This window comes from Nicotiana sylvestris, chromosome 9 (genome assembly GCF_000393655.2).
Source record: "Nicotiana sylvestris chromosome 9, ASM39365v2, whole genome shotgun sequence".
Lineage (NCBI taxonomy): Eukaryota > Viridiplantae > Streptophyta > Magnoliopsida > Solanales > Solanaceae > Nicotiana > Nicotiana sylvestris.
In genome coordinates, this window is record NC_091065.1 from 5,998,099 (window position 1) to 6,009,938 (window position 11,840).

General features: G+C 41.5%; 1 protein-coding gene across 1 annotated transcript; it reads left to right on the plus strand.

Moving 5' to 3' along the window:
• The first annotated feature begins 218 nt into the window (after nt 1-218).
• LOC138877197 (uncharacterized) lies at nt 219-5,642 on the plus strand. Its single transcript, XM_070156790.1, has 3 exons — nt 219-333; nt 979-1,688; nt 5,571-5,642. Exons 1-3 carry the CDS (start codon nt 219-221, stop codon nt 5,640-5,642), a joined length of 897 nt encoding a protein of 298 aa, XP_070012891.1.
• Nucleotides 5,643-11,840: the final 6,198 nt, after the last annotated feature.

An 11,840-nucleotide genomic window follows, 5' to 3' on the forward strand; every position in this document is an offset into this window, starting at 1 on the left:
TTTCTTATGACGAGGCATGTGATGTACTTGATGAGATGGCCGACACCTCTTCGGCGTGGCAAAGTAGAGCGAATGTGACCCAAGGTGACCCCACGGTCATCCATTTGCACAAGGAATTGCATGATCATGGTCAAGCTATTGCAGAGCTTACTACTACTATGAATCAATTGGCGAAGGCGTAGTTGCAACAAGTCCAAAATCTGCGCCAAGTCAACACCATGAAAGATGTCTCTTTTCTTAAGAGAAGGCAAAGAGGGCAACAATCTCAAGGGAACTGTGAACAATATGACAATGATGGTGGTGGTTTTTCAAATGATGGTTATGATGATCAAAGTGAAGAGGTTCAATATGTTAACAACTACCAAGGCAATAGAGGCAACTCTTCAAATCAACAATGGCGACCCCAAGGAAATTGGGGCAATCAACAACAAGGTGGCGGGAATTGGAACAACAACAATCAAAACAACAATTGGGGTAACCAAAACAACAACCAAGGCAATTGGAATGGAAATAACAATAATTGGGGCAACAACAACCATCAAAGCGGGTGGAACAACAATGGGAACCAAGACAACCGGGGGCAAGGCTTTCAAAGGCCCCCAATATACCAACAACCGATCAATCCACCCCCTTTCCCTTCTCAAGGTACTAGTTCGTCCGGAAGTGATATGGGAAGAATTGAAAGTATGTTCGAGCAAATGATGAAAAAGAACCAAGATTCCGATGCTCAATTGGCCTCTCATAATATATCTATCCGGAATTTGGAGGTGCAATTAGGCCAAATTTCTCAAGCGTTGAACACTCGCCCCAAGGGTGCTCTACCAAGTGACACAGTAGTGAACCCGAAGGGTGGGAATAACAATCATGTGATGGCGGTTACAACAATAAGTGGGAGAGGCGGTGATGTGAATGCCTCGAGAGAAAAGCAAGTTGTGGATGATGATATTGAGTTGCGGGATGATGATGTACCTTTGATAGTTGAAGATGTGGTTGAGAATAAGGTGAAAAATGATGTGAGGATTGATATTGATGAGGCCGAGGTAGAAACTCAAGATGTCATGAACCCGTCTAGGGAACACGTGATTGACATGCCCGAGCTGGTTGTGCCAAAAGCCAAGGCACCCTTGCCTAGGCCACCTCCACCTTATCCTCAAAGGCTCGCAAAGCAAAGAAATGATAACCAATTCAAGAAGTTTATTGATATGATGAAGATATTGTCCATAAATGTGCCTTTGGTGGAGGCTCTTGAACAAATGTCGGGATATGCCAAGTTTATGAAAGATTTAGTGACAAAGAAGAGGTCTATGGATTGTGAAATAATAAAGATGACTCACCAAGTGAGTGTTATAGTGCATTCAATGGCACCGAAGCTTGAAGACCCCGGAGCTTTTACCATCCCTTGTACTATTGGAAGTGCGGACTTTGCCAAAGCTTTATGTGACTTGGGAGCTAGTATCAATTTGATATCGTACTCGGTTTTCAAGACTTTGGGTATTGGGCAACCTAGACTAACTTCAATGAGGCTTCAAATGGCGGATCAATCAATGAAGCGACCCTTGGAAAATATTGATGATGTTCTTGTCCGGGTGGACAAATTCATATTACCGACCGACTTTGTCATTTTGGATTGTGAAGTAGACTATGAAGTTCCTATTATCTTGGGTAGACCTTTCCTTGCAACTGGGAAGGTGTTGATACCAAATTTTTTTCTATATATTTTTATACTCAAAACACTTTCAAAATAGCATGTGTATGCATATATAAGCATGCCCAAGAGTTTTGGTATTTTTCCCTAATTTTTAAGATTTTTAAAAACCAATTTATTGTCTATTTTAGCGGTACAAAATCCATAATTATTCCCAAAATCATCAATTTTAATGAATAATATATTTTGTTCCCATTTTTATACCAAAATATAGTTAATATAATTTTTGTATATTTTTACAAATTTATTTGGTATTTTAAAAGCTAAATTGCATATAATCGCAATTATAACCTACTTTAAGATTAATCGCATTTTATAATTGTAAAATTGGTTCCAATATTTTTAAATTAATATTTATATATTATTTATTGGGTCAGTACTTTTAATTTGCTTTTAAAATAATTTTTACTATTTTTATAAAATAAAAGGGAAGAAATGGTTGTTTAACATTTAGCCTCATTTCGTTTCAATTGTAGCCCCTTTCACATTTCAATTTTAGCCAAAAATTGACCCAATTTCACACCCAAAATCGGACCAGCCCAATCCTATTTAACCCAACCCTTAACCCATTTAAAACCACCCGACCCAAACCCCTTTTAACTCAGGTCGTTAATCAATCTGATCAACGGCCACGATTTCCCCTTTCCTTTTTTAATTCGTCCACACCCCTAACCTTAACTCATTTCATCCTATCAGCCGCGTTTGAAACCCTCCACTCTCTCAAACTCTCTCGAAGGTTCTTTAAACCCTAATCATCTCTTACTGTCTTCTACCTTCAACTCATCGGAATCCATGCCTCTCAGGCCATGGATGGCTTAAACTCATCTCCCTCTGCTCTTAAACACTTGGTGTTCGAAGTTTTGAGGTCTGACCTCATTGGTGTCCGTTCATATCCTCTCTGATTCGAGGTTCTTTGGCCTCTCCGGCCTGGCTCCGGCGTATTTAAGCATCAGAAGCCTATTTCTGACCTCTCCGTCTCAAGATCGGACCTTCTTCCAAACCTGTCTTATTTCTAGGGTTTCTCTGAAACCCTAAGCTATTCGAGGTTTTTCTCTGGTTGTTTTCTTATATCTATGCTACATCTATGTTCTACTGGAGTTTTGAAACGTTTTCCCCAATCTTTTCTTTCAAAATTTGTCTCTCTTCGATTTAGGGTTTCTGAAAACAAAATCTTAAAATGTTTTCTGACTCTTCTTCTTCTTTTCTTTGTGTGAATCTGTCTATGCTATGTTTGTATGTTCTCTTTTTCTACCTAGCATGTTCTTTTCCCGTATCTTTATGTTTGCCTTATTTTGCATGTTCTTCTATTGTGCTCCGTTCTTTCCTCTACTGGTTTCTATATCATGCTCTCACACGTTTATCTTACGTGTTTGTTTACTCTTGTGTTCCTTTACTGTATTTCCTACTGAGTTCTTAAGTTCTTTATTTGCCTTCTTCTGAACTTTGTTTGAGTTCTTTTTAAAAATGTTTCTTCTACTGTTCTCTTAAACACTACACTATCTCCCCTCACTTCTCAATTTGTTTAAGTCCCATGTTTCTTTCTTCTTAAACATGTCTTTTCTACTCTCACTATGTTTCGAATCAATTTCTTCACTATTGCTTCGAACTTGCTATTTGTCCTCTCTCCTCTGTATCTGATTCGAGTTGAAAACCCTAGAATTTGGGGGTTTTTTGGCGAGTTTGATATAGTGTCTGGACTAGGGTTCTATTTGGAACCCTGTACTCTCTCAAACTCTCTCTGAGTCTATGTTAGACTCTCTACTAATTGGCATGATAGTTCTTCGTGTTTAACATGTTTGTGTACTTTATATATGAGAAATTCTTCTTTCAAAAAGGGTTTTTCCAACTATTGATTGATTATGAAATCCTCTAATGAGGTTTGATTGATTGTTACTGAATTTTTTTCTTTGATTGAACCTCCTTTGCCTTTTCCTGACTTGGTCCATTCGAATTGAGCTTGTAATTTTGATTTCCCTGACTGTTTGATTGATTCCCTTTCCTTATTTGCACAAACCGTGTACTATTAGACTTTTGCCTTAAATAGTCCCTGTGTATTTACCCTTCTTGTGCTGCTTTGAAAAGATTTTTGATCAGACTCTTTCTTAATTACTTTTACCCGTTTGAAATTAGAATCCCTTAACCAAAGGGATACTTTATGTGATTGATTTTTAAACTATTTTCTTACCTTTCTTATTTGTTTCTCTGCACTATAAAAAGGACTACCCTTCCACTTTTTTAAGAACTTACAATTCAATACTTTTACAAAACACTTCTGATTACTTACTTGCAATACTGTTTGAATTCAATACTTGGCTTTGCTTGAGATCTTTTGGAACTGCTTTGTTTGCAACTTGGCTCTCTCAAGGCTACTGTTTTCTTACTTATTTTCCTCGGAAACTGGTATGTCTTTTATTTAATTTTCTGCCCTACCCTTATGTGCTTCACACTTTTGTTTACTTTACTGCTCATGTTCAGTAATTTGTGTTAAATATTTTTCTTCCTTGCTTCTATTTTTGTTATGAATCCCTACCCCTATTCCCTTCTATATGCCTGAGTTAAGGTTTTGTCCTGACAGTATCTTAATTACTGCCTAGGCCATAACTTTATCCACAATGGATCCTAACTTTCAATGCTGACTAGCTGGCTGGTCAGGGGTGTGCCAGCATCCCAATTGTTGGGCATGACCACTAGCTTGCCTTGTCTCTCTTTGATTCCCTTCCCCCTTGTGCACTTACACCTATTCCTAGAATCTTAAGTTCTGCCCATCTCCTTTGAGCCTTGCTTTGGGACCTTGAGTTCCCTCTGAACTTGGACATCTGAGGGTTGGCCCTTCCGCACTGCACTATATTCTGATTTTGCAATATATTTAGGGCGTAAGCACTGCCTGGAGTTTCTGAAACTCCTTGGATCTCTGAAACACCCCAGATAAGAGAAGGCTTTGGAAATCTTGATCTCGAAAGTGGTTCAATCTTATATGGTTAGACACTATGTCTGAATTAGGCTGCTCGTATGTAGCTGTGATTTCTGATGTACTTTTAATTTCTGTCTTATTTTTATTGGCCTGTAATAATTTATACAAACTCATGGGGATTTAGTGAAAGGGGGAGGGGGGTTACTTTTATGCACAAAGGGTAGAAACCATGCCTGTAGGATTTAATTTCTATGCAACTCTACACGTAGAAAGCATGTTTATAAGGATTAACTTCTAAACTTTCTGCAATTACGCATACAGACACCATGCAATCGCAATCTTCTGTAATTTTCTGAACCTCATAAGTTAACAAACATTTCCCAAACAAAATGACATTTTCTGAAACTCTCTTTTTCCGATAAAGTTCGTGAAATTTTTTACTAGTCTGCACACCTTTTGAAGTTCCTTTCAATTTTTTTAGACCTCTTCAAAACAGAACACTCTTTTCCTGAAACTCGTAACTCTTTATAATCAGTCTTTTTTTTTAAATCGTTAGTTCTATCCAACACATAGCTAAAAGTGGTTCAGTCTTTGACAACTGCATTCGAGTAAGCCTAATGCGGACTTCCTGTCTAAAAGTATGAGTTAAACCAGTCCGTTTATCACTTTAATTTTTAAAGTCCAAACCAGTACGTGCAAGACATGCTAAACTCCATGGCTTATGTGATTTAAGGAGGTTTACTTGAGCCTTACTTGCTTATTTGCTCTTCCCTTTATTGCAATGTGTGTTTTGATTGACGCCTTAGTATTTTGTCCTTTGAAACTCCCCAAAGGCCCCAAATCCCTTCCCCTTTAGGATTAGTAGTCCTAAATACCTCCGGGACTGATAGGATTGGGACGGGTAATAGCATGCAATAAGTAACGATACTATCCTGCGCTTTAATACCTTAACAGGGTGGGAAGGGTAGATATGGATATGATGACCGGTGCACTAATATCATGTGTGACCCCTTTTCTGAGGAGTGATTGCTGGGTATTGCATTGAAGTGATCCATATTAATTATAAACCTAGGACCCCCTCCTTTTATTTGCTTTCATCTCTTCTTGTAAAATTATTCAAATCTTTTTTTCATAAATTTCTGCCCTCTCTATTTACCTTCAAAAGTTTTCAACCTAATTGCAATGTTATATGCAAGTCCTTATTTGAGCCTTGATTGTTTATTTGTAAAGTCATAATTGTAACATGGCTGGGACCACACTAGTGGATCTTGAGGGGTGCCTAACACCTTCCCCTCGAGATAATTTCTAGCCCGTACCCTAATCTCTGGTTTTCATCTCAAACTCTCCTAAAAAGTGTCCTAATGCACTATAATCATTAGGTGGCGACTCTTCAACTTCTAAAACCCAATTCTCGAAAGGGAATAGAGTTGTCCTCCCAATGTCGTATACCCGATTTCGACTCCTCGTTGGAAGAAAAAGGGGGCGTCGATAGCATGTCGACTCTGTTGGGGAAACCCCATGTACTTTAGGCTTTTAACATTGCATGTTGCTTGTGACTTTACTATCTTATTAATTGCTTTATTTACTGCTTTTATTCTTTCACTACGAAACTGACTTGGCTTTTCGTGTCTTTTTTTTCTTTAACTGCTTTCCTTTACTGCTTTATTTTAATATTGTTGTAATCAGTACAATTATTGTAATCATTTAATCTTATGAACGTGGAAATACATGTCAATTTGTTTCATTCTTGTAAAATGCATCTTCAATATCATATTCCACTCGTGCCAAACAAATACCATAGCAACGCTTATAATGAGTGGTTGCGCTCTTCCAATATTATCACCCTTTAAATTTGGCAAAGGTGCATTTGCGGTAAAACTAGTCGATCAGCGGTGCAGTCAACGATTCCGTGCCTTTCCCTCTTGAGTTGTCCGCTCAAGGGTACCTGTCTAATACCCCAATAGAAACCTTACTCTGTTCAATTGTACATGCATCATGGTCAAGCCTAGCCGAGTCAGTTATGTTGTCTGCATAATGACTCATTAAGATAGCCTTGTCCGAAGTCCACCGGATTTCCCTGGAACCCAAACGGACACCACCATATTCTGTGCATTTATTTGGAGAACTAAATGCTTTCTATGCTAATTATTGGTTTAAATAGTCGAGTCTGGTGGGGTAAGGGCCTAACACTCTGTTTTGCAGAAAATGAGGCACGAAGTCCCCAGATTTGGCATGGTAACCAACATTCATCCAAGGCTGCTAAATTGGTGGGAAAACCTCCACTCCAGTGATCAGACGCTCGTCTGGAAACATTTAGGGAATCTGCCTTCTCTTCTAGAAATCCAGCCTGACAACAAAATCATAGAGGCTGCGACACTGTTTTGGGATAGTGACAGGTCCGTGTTCCGCTTCGGGGACCTTGAAATGACTCCTTTGCTCGAAGAAATAGGAGGTTTAGCTGGCATCCCTTGGGAGACTCCGGGTTTGCTTATGCTAGAGAATCGCAAGGGTAGGGGTTTCTTTAAGATAATGGGACTGAAGAAGAATCCAGACTTGACCTGTTTGAAAGACTCCTACATCCCATTCGACTATCTGTACGAGAGATATAGCCATAGCAAGTCATACCGCACTTACTCAGACGAATTTGCCCTCACCTCATTAGGGCATATTCATAGAAGGGTCTTCGTATTCATGTTTTGTTTCCTGGGGATGATAGTGTTCCCTATGAAGAAGGTTAGGATCCACACCAGACCGGCCATGGTAACCAAGACTCTGATGGAAGGAATTGGCGGGCAACCTTTCAGTATAGTGCCCATGATTGTTGCTGAGATATACCGAGCCCTGTACAACTGTCAGCGAAAAGCTAGTCATTTTGAGGGATGCAATTTATTACTTCAGCTCTGGCTCATGGAGCACCTCTAGAAAGGAGAATACCGACAAGAGATCCTACGCAGAGACTGGGATGATCACATTGCCTTCCACCAGCCAAGGCGTATGAATTATATGCCTAACATGTTTGCTCAGCCAGAAGACGCTGGAGGATGGGTGGAGTTATTTGAGAATCTAAAAGAAGGCCAGGTACAGTGGATGGTCGATTGGTTCCCTACGGAAGAATTCATTGTTCGATCCCGAGACACACCATTTCTCATACTCATTAGTCTAAGAGGAACTTATCCCTCCAGGCCATGAGGCAGGATGGAAGAAAGCAACATAACAAGGGTCGACAAAATGAGTCACTTTAGGGCTGATTTCCAGGATGATGATAGACATCACAAATGCCAAGCTCAGCACATGTGGCATTGCGAGCTCATTTTGGGGAAAGAATCTATTGAGCCAGACAGGTATCACGCCGGTTGTGTGCCGCACTATTCGGGTTGGTTGGAAGATAATTACGATGGTATGGGTCAGCCTGGGTTCATTCACGGTCACAAAATTATCAACGAGAAAGCTGAAGCACGAGTTAAGTACAATCAACTGCGCAAGAGAATTCGAGAGTGTGAAAGTGAGCATCGGGAAATACAAGAAGCCCATCAGAAGTTGATCGAGGAATGGAAGGATATGGCTGTCAGCGCCAACAAGCAACTAGGGTATTTGGAGCGGTGTCTAGTAGAGCTAGAAGGAAAGTTCCTCAAGAGGATTGAAGACTGTCGAAACGCTGAAGGGAATGCAGGCGAACATTTGGCCCAAGCTTATCTGTTGCTAGGACTGCGCAAGCTGGTGAAGCTGTTCGAGGGAGACAAAGATGCCGAATCTGGGGAATGTCCTTCTGGGACCAAGTAGTTAGGAGTCTTTTATTTTGCATTAATGATGTAATAAGGCCAATGGCCACTAGTGACATTTTACTTTCTGTTATTTAGCGTCGTTTTAGATTCGTCTTATTTTTATCAATAAAATGAGGCATTTAGCATTATAAGTTCTCCAAATTAATTTGTTACTAGGCCTACCTCGGGCACAACGAGGCACCCCAAATTAGGACACGATTTATATTCTTGCACAATGTGTTTAAATATTGCAACATTTACTTCTCATAATCTGCACTAACTTGTTACTTTTTTGTGTTTTTCTTTTATTTTTTATTCCCCTCCCCAAAGGTTAGTTCGTGCATTCTGGCACCATCATCATACAGTACGAGATCCAAGGGCCCTCCACCTCCTCCTCCTCCTCCTCCTATCCGGAACAAGAACAAAGGTAGAATAGGAGATTCAAGCGCCAGAAAGGAAATTGAAAGAATTGAGATTCCACAGGGTACCCCGGTTGCTAAGGAAACTGTTGCCCAACTTGAGCAGAAACTATTAAAGTTCCAAGAAGAACTAGATCAAGTTCGGAACTTAGCAAATTTATCATTCACTCTCACCGCTCCAGATTTCAACTTTCCAAATGCTCAAAATCCCGTACCTACACAGAACACCCCACAACCACAGATGCAACCCACTCATGCTCAACACTACAACACATGCCACACTCCAAAAAATACTCCACTACTCATTCCTGAACCACTGAACACCACAAACGAGCACCTCCACAACACTCCCATCTACGTAGATACCGTACCCCACTACACTCAACCAATCTCAAGTGCACCTGAGTCTGATGACAAGGACTCTCTCATCAGAAACTTAGCAGCAGAACTCAAGAAGTTGACCAGCCGAGTCCAGGCATGGAAGGAAACAAAGGTATAGAGGGGCTGAATTATGAGGACCTTTGCATTCAGCCAGACGTTGAACTTCCGGAGGGGTACAAACCTCCCAAGTTTGAAATGTTCGATGGCACAGGAGATCCTAGAGTCCACTTGAGGACATATTGTGATAAGCTGGTTGGAGTCGGAAGGGATGAGAAAATCCGTATGAAACTCTTCATGAGAAGTCTGAAGGGGGATGCTTTATCCTGGTACATCAGCCAGGACCCCAAGAAATGGACCAGCTGGTTGGGTATGGCATCAGATTTCATGGATAGGTTCCGATTCAATACAGAGAATGCACCGGATGTATTCGAATCCAGAATTTGAAGAAGAAGCCTACCGAGACATTCCGCGAGTATGCTACTCGTTGGAGATCAGAGGCTGCTAAGGTCAGGCCGGCCTTAGAAGAGGAACAGATGAATAGATTCTTCGTCCAGGCCTAGGATCCACAATATTATGAGAGGTTGATGCTGATCGAGGGTCAGAAATTCACAGATATCATCAAGCTGGGAGAAAGAATTGAGGAAGACATTAAGAATGGTATGATTACTAACCTTAAAGCATTATAGGCCACCAACAAGGCTTTACAGTCTGGTGGCACGTCTAAGAGGAAGGATGTGAGTGCCGTGATAGTCGCACAGGGAGCCAAATCACCACTAAAATACCACACCTACCCGTCACCTCTACTTACATATCAGCCCATCCCAAATTACCAAACACCCGCACCCTCTAACCAAAATCCACCACTCGTTTACCAATCGTCTCCACCTCCCACATATCAACCCACTTCATCCAGATACTCTCAACCTACACCTGTTTACCAAGCTTATAATGCCCAACCCACTCACTACCAATCACCTCCCACTCGCCAAAAATTTCCCTAAACCCATGCCAAATTTTGACCGTAGACCTCCCAGACAATACACAACCATCACTGAGCCGATTGACCAGTTGTATGAGAGACTTAAAGTTGCTAGTTACATCTCCCCTATCCCTGCCATAACTCCAGTAAATCTTTCCTAGTGGGTCAACCCTAATAAGACTTGTGTGTACCACTCCGGCATGAAAGGACATACCATTGACGAGTTCCGCTCGTTGAAGGACAAGATTCAAACTCTGATCGACAATAACGCTATCATAGAAAAGGAGCCTGCTCCTAATGTTTGCAACAACCCTCTGCCTAATCACAAAGTTGGAGACATTCACATGAGCGAGACCGAAGATGACTGGGACCCTAAGGGGTCGATAGGATTGATTGCCGAGGGTGATGAGCCAAAGACACCGGCGGTCACGCTTAACCCAATTGTTGTGCAGAGCTAGCCCTCCAAGGGCGATGAAGTAAAATGTCTATACCTCTCGAATTTGAAGCACCTTTTTCTGCAAAGGCGCCCGGACCAATTGAGGTTGAGTTTGGAGTCCCGAAAGCACCTGTACCTTTCGAAGTTGTTGTGTTACCACCAAGGGTACCTATTCCTATAGCAATGTCAGACATAATACCATTCCACTCAAATGCCATACCATGGGATTACACAGCTGAAGCAAGAAGGAAAGGGAAAACCAAGACGGGAGAAGCAATTGTTGCGCAGGGTATGACCAGAACAGCCAGGGTTTACACTCCGGAGCACCTAGCTGAGTCCAGTAAACAAGCCTCTGGACGGACTATTGAAACTGGGCCCGATGATCTTTGGAGGAAAATACAAGCTAAGGAGTATTCGGTCGTTGAGCAGTTGAACAAAACACCAGCTCAGATCTCCATCCTAGCTCTTCTACAAAGCTCTGACGCACACAAAAATGCCTTGATGAAAATATTGAGTGAAGCTTATGTGCCCAACAAAATAACCGGAAAGCCACAAAATCACCTTCCTCAAAATCACCTTCCACGAAGATGAGCTGCCGCCGGAAGGACTAAGTCACAACATGGCCCTGCACATCACCGTGCAGTGCGAGGATTACTTCATCACTAGAGTCTTGATTGATGGAGGCTCCAACCTCAACATCTATCCGTTTATAACTCTCAGAACATTGGAAAAGAGCCTCCACGAGATCAAAGATGGGGCCATCAATGTCAAAGCCTTCGATGGGTCCCAAAGGTCTACTATTAGAGAGATTAGCCTATGCCTGCAAATGGGACCAACTTGGTTCGATGTTGACTTTCAAGTGATAGATGTCCCAGCATCCTACAACTTGTTGTTGGGACGACCATGGATCCACACCACTGGAGCTGTAGCATCGATCCTGCATCAGGCAGTGAAGTTCAAATGGAATCACCAAGAGGTGATTATTTATGGCGATGGTAGCAACCCCATATATAGTCATCAGACCATCCCAATGGTTAGAGGCAGAAGGAGAATAGACGGAGAAACATACCACCACATTGAAAGGGTCAACGCTGTAGACAAGGATAAATGGTTGGATAACAAGATTGAAAGTATCTTGAATTGGTGTGGGTACGAACCTGGAAAGGGACTCGGCAAAAACCTCCAGGGAATCACCAAGCCCATCAAGCTGAAGGAACATGGTACTACATTTGGTTTGGGGTATGAGTA

Excerpts from the sequence above, each read along its gene's own strand:
- LOC138877197 (XM_070156790.1), top strand. The coding sequence starts at position 219 with ATGAAAGATGTCTCTTTTCTTAAGAGAAGGCAAAGAGGGCAACAATCT. Across the intron at positions 334-978 it reads TGATGGTTATGATGATCAAA|TTGAAGATGTGGTTGAGAAT; the intron begins GTGAAGAGGTTC and ends TACCTTTGATAG. Across the intron at positions 1,689-5,570 it reads CTTTCCTTGCAACTGGGAAG|GGTGGGAAGGGTAGATATGG; the intron begins GTGTTGATACCA and ends ATACCTTAACAG.